General features: G+C 39.9%; 1 protein-coding gene across 1 annotated transcript in view; it reads left to right on the forward strand.

The window, feature by feature from the left end:
* LOC122557632 (vesicular glutamate transporter 2) overlaps nucleotides 1–15578 on the forward strand; it is a 64641-nt gene that overhangs the window by 34069 nt on the left and 14994 nt on the right. Inside the window, exons 8-9 of the mRNA XM_043705411.2 lie at nucleotides 3122–3271; nucleotides 9399–9531. Coding sequence (XP_043561346.1) covers nucleotides 3122–3271; nucleotides 9399–9531 — 283 coding nt within the window. The remainder of the gene's footprint in view (nucleotides 1–3121; nucleotides 3272–9398; nucleotides 9532–15578) is intronic.

Below are 15578 nucleotides of genomic sequence, written 5' to 3' on the forward strand. Positions count from 1 at the left end.
TTGATGGTCGAAGTAAATGTTCTTGTCAATTGAGGAAGTGGCAGGAATCTCATGGACAGAGCTTCGTGGGATGAAATGAAGATATAGAGAATCAAGTGGACATCTCAAAAAATATATCAAAATAGTTCATCCTTACCCATCTAAAAAAAACACTTTAAATGGCTTGGATGCTTTTTTGAAGATGTGAGGGGTAAATGTTGTAATATAGGGATAGAATTTCTAGTGAGTTAGGAGAATGGGGAGTCTTTTTTAAATAGAGAAACAGCCCAAGTCTTGAGTGTTTTGCAAAACAGATTGAGTGTAAATTTTGTGCTAGATCTTATGTGAAGTATAGAGAGGGGTTTGGATGAGTATTTCAAGGAATTGGGGAGTTACAACTCTGACAAGTGAGATTAATCATTGATGAGAACATGAGGTCTGTATCGCAGCCTGTACACAGAACTCTTTTTAGCCTAAGAGGGAAAGTGAGGCAAAGATCTAGGAATGTCAATAACCAAGAGATCATGGAGTCAGTTGAAGAAGCAGCACTCTGCCTCAGTGAAATTGTGATATCAGACCCATTCCTGACAGATGAATGAAGAGATGACGAGGGAGAATGTCATCTAGTTCCTTCTGTGGATGAAATACTTATCAACAGGCAAAGTATTCTCCAAATTCGATTTGGGAGGCATGCCAACTTGCCAGTTTTATCTTAATTCAAGGAAGATGACAACGTTTGTTCCTCATTGAAAACTTTACAGATACAAAGGATTGCGATTTGCCTTCAGTTCAGCACCAGAGATTTACAATACAATATCCATAAGGTGATATTATGAATTTCAGGAGCAGACTTATAGAGTCATAGAGATGTACAGCATGAAAACAGACCCTTCGGTCCAACTTTACCTCAGATGGCATTGTTATTTAGGGAGCCAATAATGAAGAGCATGATAAGAGACGAGGGTTAGTAATGGTTACATAACATCAGCAGATATTACAGGAAATGCAGACAAATTGTTGTTGAATGTGACAGGACTAACATGGATGGGCTACAAAATGGCAGGAACAGAATAATTCCAGCCAGAGTCAGTGTACAAGCAGTGGCAGAGACATATAAATGTCAACTGGGAGAAAGTGAGGACTGCAGATCCTGGAGATCAGAGTCAAAAAGTGTGGTGCTGGAAAAGCACAGCCAGTCAGGCAGCATCCGAGGAGCAGGAAAATTGACACTTCAAGCTGAACTCCCAAATCGAATTTGGAGAAAGCTGCTACACTTTTTGACCTGCATATGAATGTCAACGTATTGAGGAGGATCATTCATACAGGTCCTCACCAGAGAAGGAAGCTGAATTATTTGCAGTAGATCCTGCTACATTCAGAGAAATTAGTTGAGACTGTGTTGCTGAACAAGCACAGCAGGTCAGGCAGCATTCGAGGAGCAGGAAAATCAATGTTCCGGGCCGGAGCCCTTTATCAGGATTGCTTCGGTCCAAAATGTCGATTCTCCTGCTCCTCAGATGCTGCCTGACCTGCTGTGCTTTTCCAGCAACACACTCTCAACTCTGATCTCCAGCATCTGCAGACCTCACAGTCTCTACACTCAGAGAAATGACAACTCAAGAGATTGAAATAGAATCAAACAATGAACCAGAGTTGGATGGCATCAGACAGGGACTCTGAGCTTGAAACTTGGAGAAATCCCATTCGAGTGGTACTACTGTATAAGAATAATATTCAACTCAATATTAACAGAACACGGTGATTTTACCCTGTTAGTGCCATTTCGAAAGTACTGGGGCTTTCCTTTAGTGATTGTTTTTTGAGCTGCACAAGAACAAAATCAAGTTTGCAACTATGTCTTCAGACATTAAAGAACAATCTAGTTAAACATTCAGATCCTGCAGTAATTATTTAATTGGACAATAAAATGTCTTTCTTTGGAAGATAAATGAAATGGTATAGCTGAAAGGCTCTGATGGTGCAGTGGTAGTGTCCCTATCTCAGGAGGCCTAGGTTCAAGTCTCCAATGGCACCTCTGAGCAGGTTGATTAGAAAGCATCTGAAAAGTTACAGCCCCAGAATGAAATGCAACAAGTGACATATTATTCTCAGTGAACACCTTTTATTTTTACAGGCAAGCCTTTTGTTTGATTTGCCATTGAGCAGGTGAATTACTCACCACAGAGCTGCAGAAGTTCTTCCTGAAGTAACTTGGAAATAATAAAACATTAGAACAGTTAAATATATATTATTTTATTGTTGACACCTCATTAGTTAAAACTATGCTGTAAGAGCAAACTGGATAATAATTTAAATAGTTAACTTCTAAGCTTTAAATAAGATTAAGTCTTTGTGTTAATTGGATGTTGATCACTTGACACTTCCACTAACCAAAATATATTAATTTTATTTCAGACAATATCATTGTAAAGATCACTGGGTTTGAAGAGGGCAGTGGATTTAGAGAAGGAAGTGAGGACTGCAGATGCTGTAGATCAGAGTTGAGAGTGTGGTACCTGAAAAGCACAACAGGCCAGGCAGCATCCGAGGAGCAGGAGAATCGATGTTTCGGGCATGAGCCCTTCATCAGGACCTGCTGTCCTTTTCCAACACCATACTCTCGACACTGAATTTAGAGGGGGCACTGCATTTAGAGAGGTCACGGGGTTTAGCGAGGTCATTGGATTTAGAGAGGGCACTGGGTTTGGGGAGGGCACTGGGTTTGGAGAGGACACTGGATTTGGAGAGGGCACTGGGTTTGGAGAGGACACTGGGTTTGTAGAGGGCACTGGATTTGGAGAAGGTGCTGGGTTTATAGAGGACACTGGGTTTGTAGAGGGCACTGGATTTGGAGAAGGTGCTGGGTTTGGGAAGGGCAGTGGTTTGGATAAGGCAGTGGCTTTGGAGATTGCACCGGTTTGGAGAGGGCAATGGGTTTGGAGAGGGCAATGGGTTTGAAGAGGGCACTGGGTTTGGAGAGGGCACTGGGTTTGAAGAGGGCACTGATTTTTGTTTCAGTGATTCTAGTTCTGATACTTTCTAAACAAAAAATACAGTAAATGGATTATAATTTATACGTGGACTTGATATAATAAAATCAACAAAAACCCCAAATTAATTATGTTTATATCTTATTTTATAGAAATACAAAACACCATGGAGAAAGTTCTTTACCTCTCTGCCAGTCTATGCAATAATAGTGGCAAATTTCTGTAGAAGCTGGACTTTCTATTTGCTGCTGATTAGCCAACCTGCCTACTTTGAAGAAGTGTTTGGATTTGAAATCAGCAAGGTAATTTTCATTCCAAATGTTTCTGTTGAGAGCAGGATAGACCCTTAGCCCAGTTCTGTTTGATACAATTATTTTAAAGAGTAAAGTATTGCTCAAACTTTGTTATTAACCTCCACATTCTGGGTTTGGTTCTAAATAAATGCCATTCACAAATCCGTTTTTTAAAATCTGAAAGCTAAAGGGGAATTGGAGTTCTCTTCCCCACTTCAGCAGGTAGGTCACCTTCTTTGCCAACTAGCCACTATTCTCAACTATCAAGAAGTTAACTGATCAGGGAGTGGGAATTTAATGCCTTTGCATATCTTGTTGACCATTTAAGTGCCTTAATTGGTATTGGATCAAGAAGATCGTCCATGGACTGTTCTCATAAATGAGTGAATTAGCGAGAAAGAGGTGAGATGTCCTCTTGGGTATCTTTGCCCAGTTCTTTACACATCTCTCCATACCTTTAGGTATAGGAAACATAGAGTCATACAATCATAGAGAAATAGCATGGAAACACACCCTTGGTCCAACTTGTCCATGCTGACCAGACATCCTAAATAAATCTAGTACCATTTGCCAGCACTTGCCAGCTCTATCCCTCTAAACCTTTCCTATTCATGTACCCATCCAGATGTCTTTTCAATGTTGTCATTGTACTAGCCTCCACCACTTCCTCTGGGAACTCATTCCATATATCCACCACCCTCTGCATGAAAAAATTGCCCCTTAGGTCCCTTTAAATCTTTCCCCTCTCACCCTAAGCTTATGCCCTTTAATTTTGGACTGCCCCAGCCTGGGGAAAATACCTTGTCTATTTACTTTATCGATGTCCCTCATGATTTTATAAACCTTTACATGGTCACCCCTCAGCCTCCGATGGTCTGGGGAAAATAGCCCCAGTCTGTTCAGCCTCTCCCTATATGTCAAACCCTCCAAACCTAACAACATCCTTGTAAATCTTTTCTAAACCCTTTCAAGTTTCATAACATCTTTCCTATAACAGTGAGACCAGAATTGCATGCAGTATTCCAAAAGTGGCCTAACCAATGTCCTGTACAGCTGCAAAATGACCTCCCAACTCCTGTACTCAATACTCTGACCAATAAAGGAAAGCATACCAAATGCCTTCTTCACTATCATATCTACTTGTGACTCCACATTGAAGGAACTATGGACCTGCACTCCAAGGTTTCTTTGTTCAACAACACTCCCCAGGATCTCACCATTAAGTGTATAAGTCATGCCCTGATTTGCCTTCCCAACGTGCAGCACCTCACATTTATCTAAATTAAACTCCATCTGTCACTCCTTAGCCCATTGGCCCATCTGATCAAGATCCCATTGTACTCTGAGGTAACTTTCTTCACAGTCCACTGCACCTCCAATTTTGGTGTCATCTGCAAACTTACTAACCATACCTCTTATGTTCACATTCAAATCATTTACTTAAATGATGAAAAACAGTGAACCCAACACCAATCCTTGTGGTACACCAGTGGTCACAGGCCTCCAGTCTGAAAAGCAACCCTCCACTATCACCCACTGTCTTCTACTTTTGAGTCAGTTCTGTATCCAAATGGCTGATTCTCACTCTATCCCATGTGATCTAACTTTGCTAACCAGTCTACCATGAGGAACCTTGTTGAATGCCTTACTGAAGTCCATATAGATCACGTGCACTGCTCTTCCTTCATCAATCCCCTTTGTTATTTCTTGAAAAAAGTGAATTGTAATAACTTATAATAATCAACCACTGGTCCAGGTTTATGATTGTTCTATTCGAGTGCGTCAAGGAGAGTGTCAATCCTGTTAGACCAAAGCTAAACTCCGAAGAAAACGGGAAATTTGAGCATCTTTATACCTTTTTGATCATACCAGTAAGTCATTATCTAAATTCCAAGCATACAATCCAAACCTTACAGACATAAGGACCAGATGTGTGTCCATTTCAGGTCAAACAGGAAAGTGAGAGGAGTTAAAAGAGAGGTTGATAAGGGTGAGGATGAGTTCGGCCAGGTGGAGGAGGGTGGTGAATTCAGGCCTTTCTTCCAGGAAGAAGTGGAGATCCTTGTGACCATCATGTTGGGGAATGGATGTGTAAAGTGATTGCATGTCCATGGTCGAGATTTCTCCCCCCAGATGCTACCAGACGTGCTAATCTTTTCCAGCAGTTTATGGTTTTGCTTCTGATTTCCACCATCTGCAGTTCTTTTCAGTTTTTATTTAGCTGTTAAAAATCAACCACATTGCTGAGGGTGTGGAGTCACATGTAGATCAGACCAGGTAAGGATGGCACATTTCTTTGCCTGAAGAATATTAAAAAACCTGATGGGTTTTTAAATACAGTTGACAGGGCTACATTAAACTAACTTTTTATTCCAGATTTCTATTGAACACAAATTACATTATCTGCCACGGTGGGATTTGAACCTTTTTTGTTATTCACTGGTGGGATAGGGAGCCTCACTAGCTGGCTAGTATTTATTACCCATCCCTACTTGTCTTTGAGAAGATGATGACGAGCTACCTTCCAGAATTGCTGCAGTCCACATGCTGTAGGTAAACCCACATGTACTTAGGGAGGCAATTACAGGAGTTTGACCCAGCATCAGTAAAGGAATGGCAATATATTTCCAAGTCCGGATGGTCAGTGGCTTGGAGGGGAACTTGCAGGTGGTGTGTTCCCAAGTATCTGTTGCCCTTGTCCTTCTAGATGAAAGTGGTTGTGGATTTGGAAAGTGCTGTCTAAGAACCTTTGGTGAATTTCTGCAGTGCATCTTGTAGATAGTACACACTGCTGCTACTGAGTGTCAGTGGTGGAGGGAGTGAATGCTTGCAGATGTGCTCCCAATGAAAATTTGTCCTGGATTGTGTCAAATCTCTGGAGCTGGATCACTCATTCAAGCTGTTGGGAATACTCCATCATACACCTGAATTGTGCCTTGTAGATGATGGACAGGCTCTGGGTAGTCAGGAGCTGAGTTACTTGCCACAGTATTCGTAGCTTTTGTAGCCACTGTGTTTATGTGGTGAGTCCAGATGAGTTTCTGGTCAATGATAAACCTCAGCGGGGGATTCAGTGATGGTAACACCATGTCCTTCCAAATGTTCATGTGAGATCCCATGTTACAATGCAAAGAAGTGGACAATTGGTTACTCCCCCAGTGTGCTGGCCACTATTTGTCCCTCATGCACCATTCTTAAATGTCATTGTCTCATCAATGAGTTGGGGTCCTGCTATTTGCAATTTGTCTTCTGTGCATCATGACGTTGTCCCAGTGACTGCATTTTAAAAGTGCTTCATTTGGTTTGTACTTTTTTTAAAAATTTTGATTTATTATTGTCACATGCACCAAGGTACAGTGAAATGTTTTGTTTTGGATGCAGTACAGGCAAATCATGCCAGAGAAAGTGTATTACGGTGATTGGACAGAGTGAGGAGTGCAATATTACAACCACAGGGAAGGCGCACAAAGAGCGAGATCAACATTAAATTTGAAATTTGAGAAGTTAATTCATAAGTCTAATAACAGCGGGGAAGAAGCTGTTCTTGAATCTGGTGGCACGTGTGTTTAAGCTTTAGAATCTTCTGCCTGATGGAAGAGGTTGGAAGAGAGTTCATAAAGAGTGATAGTTAATTGTCACATCTGCCTTTATCTAAAATGCATTACTTAGTCTGAACCCAGGAAATCAGGGTTAGGATAAATAAATCAAAATACTGTGGATGCCAAAGGTAGAATTAGGAGTTGGCCACTGGAACTACCATTTTGCCAAAATCTCACCAGAATTCCAGGAAGACTGAAAAGCCTGGTTAAAAATACAGAGGCCAGTCACTGTTAATGACAGTCATGGTTTTTCTATAATTCCATATTTTTAAAAAAAGATTTTCATCCATTTGTAATTTGGTGCCTCCTTATTACAAATTCATAACTGCTCTCAATTGTGCGTGAAGAGTTAATTAGTTCTTCACACGACACACTTAAATTGTTTTCTTGTTTGGTTAATCTCACAATAATGAATATGTGAGATGAGGTCCAAAATTGGTTTTCAAAAACTTCTCAAGTTTGTGCTTAGATGTAAGTATATTATGTTGAATGTTTATTGGACATGAAAGCCTTTTAGGAAAGGTATTGCAAGTAAAAGGCTCTGTGATACATCATTAGAATGAAAGCAATGGAGCTGAGCTGAGTTTTTTTTATATTTTACATCTTCATGAACACAGACATTCTTAGCTTAGTCTAAATATTCAACACATCAATGGAGGTATTGTGTTAATGCCATAGGCCCCGCTAATTATCTCTGGATATGGGTTCAAAGTTGCTGTCATGGGAATTTAAATTTAATTGATAATAGCAAAGTTAAAAATTAATTGTGGGGCATATTTTTAAGGTGAGAGGAGAAAGATATAACAGGACATGAGGGTACAACTTCTTTACACAGAGAGTGATTAGCATGTGGAATGGACTACCAGAGAAAGCGATGGATGCAGGTACAGTTCTAACATTTGGATAAGTTCATGAATAGGAAAGATTTGGAAGGTTATGGGCCAAATACAGGTGGAACTGGTTTAATTTGGGATAATGGTTGGCATGGACTGATTAGACTGAAGGGTCTGCTTCTGTACTGGATGACTCTGTGACTCTATGACTCTATAACAGGCAAGACAAAAGTGTTGTGTTAATGTCACTGTGCTCATGATTCACAGGCAGAGCTAATTTCCCAAGGATATTAATTCAACCTGCTTTGGTGGAAATTAATTCAATTGATAATTCCAGAATTAAAAATTAACTGTATTAAACATGACAAGTGTCATTAAAACCCCAAACATTTCGGTGATACTCTTTAGGGATGGAAATCTGCCATCCTAACCTGGTCTGGCCTGCATGTGATTCCAGATCTATCAAAAAGTCTCTAAACAGTGCTCTGAAGTGACTGAGCAATCCACTCAATGTGAGGGCAATTGGGGATGGGATCCAAATACTGCCTTTGCTGTGATGCCTTCATCCTGTGAAAGAATAATAGGCCAACGTCTCCAGTGAAATCATGGCTTTGCATACAGCAAAGCTAATACTCTTCAGGGTCCATTCACCTTTCCCTATAGCAGTTTACAAACACCTCTTTTCTTTATCAAAATAACTTTCTTTTCATCCTTGTGTACTTTTACACTGTGTTATTTTTGCCAATACCTATTGAGATCCTATTGAAAACAGCATGTATTTTAAGCAAAAACTTACTGCAAATTCACTACTGATAGCCTTCTGGTGAAACAAAGACAGAAATTGCTGTCAAAATGCAACAGGTCTGATGGCATCTATGGGAAGAAAGCAGAATTAACATAATGAGTTTGGTGACTCTTCTGCAGAACTGACAGCAACTAGGAAAATCTGGTATTTATGCTGAAGATGAGGTTAGGGGAGGAGATGGGATGGGAGAGGTGAGAGGATGGGTGGTGATAGAACCCAGCGAGAGAGAGAGAGGGAGAGAGAGAGAGGTACATGATAGGGGGTAGGTGGAGTGGATTGCGGATAGCGATCCAGGACGGAAGAGAAATGGAATAAGTGATAATGAGAGCAAAGGGTAACAGAGAATGGGTGGTCTGAGCTGAAGGCAAACCATACAATGTGATAATAGACTGAGAGTGGATGAAAACTGCTGGGCTGTTCTAAAACCATAGTCCTAACCTTCTTGTAGCCTTTGAACTACTTTGGACTTGACATCAAGTGGTCAGATTTAGAGGAGTTCAGATTAAGAAAGTTGCTGAGGAGTCTTGTTTTCCAGTGGGAGTGGTTCTTATCTCTGAGCCAGAGATTTGGGTTCAAGTCACATCTGCTCTAAAGGTATATTATAACATCCCTGAACAAGCTAATTGGAAACTATCTGAATAGTGAAGTAGGGATTCTGATGCTGCAGTGATAACTTCTTGGCAAATAGGCCTGAGCTACAGCCCCCCATTGGTAACATTTCTGAGCAGGTTGATGAGAAAATATATTTGAAGAGTTAATGAGATTAAGTCAGTCTGTTCACAATCTTATCAGAGAAAATCTTCAGTAATTTAATTCCAGTAATTCATATTTGTTTCTGTCCATTTATAAAAGTGGATAAACAATACTCCCTGTTGCCTTTAACTATTTTATCATTCCAGGTGGGGATTCTATCAGCTTTGCCCCATCTTGTCATGACGATTGTGGTACCCATTGGTGGGCAGATTGCTGATCACCTCAGAAGCAAAAGGATACTTTCAACCACAAATGTCAGAAAGATAATGAACTGTGGAGGTATGTCTTGTTTTTAGGGGTGGGAGGGGCAGTGCTATTGAAATGTTGCTTAAAAATTTCTAAACTCATTCCATTCAAACTATACCTGCCGTAGAGTGGTACACCTCGTATTTGGAATATAGTAGTTCACACTTGACTCTTTTGTGTAGATCCTACAACAACAACATGTGTATATTTGACATTTTTCACATAACAAAACCGTGTTTCATGGTGTATTATAGAGAATGTAATGGCACCGAATCACATAAAAAAAACTAGGTCAGATGGCTGAAAGTGTAGTCAAGGAGTGTCTAAAAGGTAGGGAGCATATTCCAGAGCTTGGGACCTAAGCAGCTGAAGTCTCGGCCATTAATGGTGGAAGAGTTAAAATTGGAAACACTTAAATTTGGAGCTCGGATTTAGACCTTTGCAGATATCACAGAGGAATTTGAACCCTGTGTGGAGGGAGAAGGGGAAGGTCATGCACAAATTTGAAAATAACAATGAGAAATTTAAAACCGGGTGACAGTTGAATGGGAGTTGGTATGAGTTAAGGCACAGGCAGCAAAATTTTGGGTGACATCAATGAGAGCGTAATGTGGGAGTCCAGCCATTGGGATATTCAATTGGAGAAGCAATGGTGGCAAGGATTAAATTTTCAGCAACAAATGAACTGAGACAGAAGCGAAATTGGGAGATGGTATGGAAGTGGAAATATGTATCTTAGTATATAGGCACAAATGTGAGGCCAGTTGTTCATCCTGGTGTCAAATGTGACACTAAGGTTGTGAATTGACTGATTTAATCTCATAAGGTTAGGGTTAGAAAATACCTAAATATATTTTCTGATCAGCCCAATCAGAAATGTTATTAGTCCAGACCTATTTGTTAAGAAGTTACCACTGCACCATCAGAACCCATGATTCACTTTTCAGATAGCTTCCAATTAGCTTGTTCAGTATTTTTATGACACACCCCTGAAGTAGGTGGGATTTGAACTCAGATCTCCTGGCTCAGAGATAAGGGCATGCCACTGTGCCACAAGAGTGCTCAGCAACTCTCTTAATCTGAACTCCTCTAATTCTGACCTCCTGTACATCCTAATATTAATCTCTCACCATTGATAGCATTATCTTCAATTGCCTTGTCCTTAAAGCTGTGGAATACCCTTATTGCACCACGTTTTACTCTTTTAAACATAGAAACATAGAAGATAGGAATAGCAGTAGGCCATTCAGCCCTTCGAGCCTGCTCCACAATTCAGTATGATCACAGTTGATCATCAAGTTCAATACCCTAATCTCATCTTCCCCCAATATCCTTGATTCCTTTAGCCACAAGAGTTATATCTACCCCCTTCTTGAAAGCATGTAACATATTGGCCTGAATTACTTCCTGTGGTAGTGAATTCTACAGGCTCACCACTCTGTGGGTGAAGAAATTTCTCCTCATCTCAGTCTTTAAACTCCTCCCCCTTGTTCTGGACTCTCCCACAATCAGGAGCATCCTTCCTGCATCTCACTAGTGTGGTCCTGTTAGAATTTAATAGGTTTCTTCTAAGGTCCAGTGAATACAATCCTAACCGACTCAACCTCTCCTCATACATCAGTCCTACCATCCCAGGAATCAATTTGGTAATCAACCTTTGCTGCCCTCCCTCTATAGCATCCTTCTTCAAATAATGAGGCCAAAACTGATTGTAATATTCCAGGTGTGGCCTCACCAAATGCGCTGTATAATTGCGTTAAGACATTCCTGTTCCTGTACTCGAATCCTCTCCCTATGAAGACCAGCATACAGTTTACCTTCTTTACTGCCTGCTGCACCTGCACACTTACTTTCAGTGACCGGTGCCTGAGGACACCCAGGTTTCCTTGAACATTCCCCTCTCACAATTTACAGCCATTCACATAATAAGCCGTCTTCCTATTTTTGTTACCAAAGTAGATAACCTCTCATTTATCCACATTATATCTTTTCTGCCATGCACTTGCCCACTGATTCAGCCTGTCCAAATTACACTGCTACATCTCTGCATCCTCCTCACAGCTCATGCTTCCACTCAGCATTGTGTCATCTGCAAATTTTGAGATATTACATTTTATTCCCTCCTCTAAATCATTAATGTTTATTGTGAATAGCTGTGATCCCAGTATTGATCACTGCAGTACTGACTAGTCACTATCTGTCATTCAGAACGAAAAAAAAGCACTCCTCACAATCGGTGTCCTTAACCAGGCTTTTTGGTCATCAAACCTAATACTTTCTTATGTGACTTGGTGTCATAACTTGTTTTATAAAACCACTGTGAAGTGCCTTGAGATGTATTCTTATGTTGACGATATTTTATGAACATAAATGGTTAGTGTCATTTGAGCAATCTGCAATATTGAGAATAATAGAATATTGTTTAGATACATAACCTGATTATTGAACCTGCTGCTTTATTGTATACATGGCTTGAATGAAATATGGTCAGAAACGTTTGCTGTTGGCGAATATCAGATTTCTTATATGGGTTTAAGGGCATGCAGGCAAAGAGTAAAGAATACTTGCTGTAATGGAATATGACCTTGCAGTTCAGCCTCTGGAGTCCAATCAAGTTCAAAGGATGGAAACAGATTCATTTGTAATTCATAACCTCAAGGATTGTGGGGTGAAACGATCAAAACATCTATTCTGCAAGGAATGGTCAAGTTCAATCTCGTTAACACAAGAGAAGAAGTACAATTAGTAACAAAATTACAGACTAACAGTAAGAAAATAACAATCAGTTCTGAAGTTCTGAAATTGCCCCAAGCTATAGCAAGATTACTTCATTGGCAGAATAAAATATTGAGTTTGTCTTGACGCAGGTTTCCCAATAGCATGTTAGCTTAACATAAGAGATCTATATGTTTCATAAAATATCAAAACAAAGAGCTTGTTTCCAACCCCAGTTCATGTTATGAAGCGTTCTGGGTAATCCAATTTAGTCCTGAGTTCTCTATGAGGTGGTACTTATCTCCACCTCAGTATCTGCTAATCATTAACTTCTTGGCTAGATATTTCTTTAGAGCCGCTCTCAGGCCTCATCAGAAATATGGTGGAATATCTAAGGCCACACATCTGCAAATTCTGGCTGCTAAGAAGTATAGAGGAAAAACATTGGCAAAATACTACGGATGCTGGAGATCTGCACAAAGAGAAGCATAGTCCGTGCTTTCGATATGATTCTTTTTTGGATATTCTAAACTGATGCTGCACAACCTGCTTAGTTTCTTTGGCACAATAAATTTATTAAATGTGTGTGCTTGACCAGATTAACACCAATTATTAGAAAATTGAATACACCTTATTATTCAATTACATCACGGCGGGCAACACAATCCTAAAATGGTACATCATTAGCACAATGGTCCAGATTTTGTAGCTTTTTTGAAAATTAGAATTCCTACAGTGTGGGAACAGGCCATTAGCCCAACAAGTCCACATTGACCCTCCAAAGTGCAACCCCACCCAGACCCATTCCTTGACTAATGAATGTAAACTACACATCACTGAACACTATGTGCAATTTAGTACGATCAATTAATTTAATCTGCACATCTTTGGATTGTGGGAGGAAACTGAAGCAAACCACATAGACACAGGGCAAATGTACAAACTCTACACAGACACACACATTTCACAAATTTATTCATGAGATGTGGGCACTGCTAGCCAGGCCAGTATTTACTGTCCAAAGGGCAGCCAAGAGTGAATTACATTGCTGTGGGTCTGGAGTTACACATAGTCCAGACAGGGTAAGGATAGCAGATTTCTTTAAGGAACACCAGCAATCCAGGTGGTTATTTGCAGTAATTGATGGTGATTATGTGGTCACCATTAGGCTAGCTTTCTCATTCCAGTTTTTTCTTTATTGACTTCAAATTTTGCAATCTACCATAGATTAATATTTCATTGTGTCATTGCCTTCAGACCTTTGCAAAAGCCAACAATGTCTGTGATAATTTTGGTTCAACTGTTTCATCATCATATTGATGAATTGATTTACCTCTCGAAATCTCCTTGGAAACTACTTAAGTTGCTTAGTAATATATAGTGTTTTGTAATTTTGCTTCTGAGGTTCAAAATTATTTTATTACACTGCTGCGTTGATGCACTCTATAGTTATGATGGCATTTGAAATACAAACACCTTTCATAGTTAATACTATGAAAAATTGTCAATTAGAATTACTATGTATTACAGAATAAGTTGAACAGAAACATAAATAACTAATGTAAATCATTTTTCAAAACTATAGCATTTAAATTATGATTTATGGTTTAATATATTAGCTGTAGTGTTTTATGGTTCTTTTATGGGCCATAGAAAACAGTCAAGACCAAATCATTGTAGAATTTCAAGAAGGAAATGTGTTATAGTACTTGGATCTCAAGAGATCAAAAAATATGATGGAACATGGGAACAGGATACTGAGTTAGATGTTCAGGCATGACTATAATGAATGGCAGAGCAGGTTAAAAGGGTTTCACATGGATTCCTCCTGGTCTAATTTTTCTAGGCTTTAGTTATATCATCTGTAATTTTGGGAATCTCTAGTAGGCTTTGTAACACCTCAACAAATTTACTTAAATTGTTGATTTATTACATTAGTTGTTTTTGTAACTGTGAAAAGCACAAATTGGCAGCAGTGTTGGATACATAATAGCAGTGACAATAGTACAAGTTGGAATTATTAATTGTAAAATACTCAGAGCTGTTTTAAGTTCTAAACAAGGTGCTGCATCAAAGGAAGTTTGCTTCCTTCACACAGAATTAATTACTATGTACAGACCCTTTGTTTGGGGCAGAACATTTACTCTGAGGGGGCAGCGGGCACTGGTGCCATTGGTGGGCACACTGCTTCCTGAGACATGTTCCTGGAAGCCAGATCAGGAATGGTGCAGTTATCTGCCTTCAAGTGCAGAATAGTTTCTTCATTAAAATGTCACTAATGCCCAAAGTTGGCAGGCAGCTGGACCTTTCTAGACATCCACAGAACCACCGAGAGCATGGCAGCTGCCCCGTGCACATTTTGGTTCCCAACCAGGGGCCAATACTCCTGAACCCCCCATTTTGAGGGTTCCCAAGTCCATCTGGTGATTGCTGTAACCACGGATTCCTTCCGTAATGCTGATGGCTGTGCCCATTTTGTGCTTCATTTTTGTTAAAACTGTTTAGAGATGATTCAGGATCAAGGTGTCCTCCCTATTTCAACCTCAGATTGCAGTTTCTTCAATGCTGGAAGTTCTGCCATTGGCCTTCCTGCTTCGAGAGGACAGTTACCTTCCTGGCTTGGAGGGTGAACCTGCCTTAGGCCACTAAGCGGATGATGCAGGTAAAATCCTTGCTCTGAACACAATGTTGGAATAATAATAATAATGGAAATCTGGAACAGTATCTCAAATGCAAAAAAGAGGCTAAGGCTGGAATAAAGATGATTTAAAGGAAGCATGAGGAAAGGATATGTGCGGGGCCTGCATTTGATCTTATAGCAAGGCCTCAACCCAAAATGCAAAATCCTCTCCCAAGTCTCAGGGAAAGGGCACATTTATGGCTGTTCTGAGTTGGTGGTTGACAACTGTTCAATTGTTGTATGTCAAATGGTAATGGTATTTCCACTATTTTGTTTGGATTGTGTCCCTGATATGATGAAAAGTAATGGTCACAGTGTGAATAATGTATGAATTGATTTTTAAACTTGTAGGCCAAGATATATCCATGCGTTGTCATGCTCCTTCTGGATGATAGAATTCAAGAGTTTGTGGAATATGAATGAAGTAATTTTGACGAGTTGCTAAACTACTCACTGCAGAATGGATGCAGTGGGTTGGCTGTGGAAGGGATTGATAATGAATTCATTGGCAATGGTTCTGATTAAGTAAACAGTTTTGCCAACATGGAGTCAATTTTCTTGTGTGCTGTTTTGACTACACCCATCCAGACAAAGTGATGAATATTCTATCATTCTGTAACCCAAACTGTTATAAACATTTTGTTATGAGATGTGATCTGATTATTATTTTTAGAAGACTTTGTGG

This window comes from Chiloscyllium plagiosum, unplaced genomic scaffold, assembly GCF_037043375.1.
Source record: "Chiloscyllium plagiosum isolate Xiang-an unplaced genomic scaffold, Cpla_swu_hap1 HiC_scaffold_18, whole genome shotgun sequence".
NCBI classification, from domain to species: Eukaryota; Metazoa; Chordata; class Chondrichthyes; order Orectolobiformes; family Hemiscylliidae; genus Chiloscyllium; species Chiloscyllium plagiosum.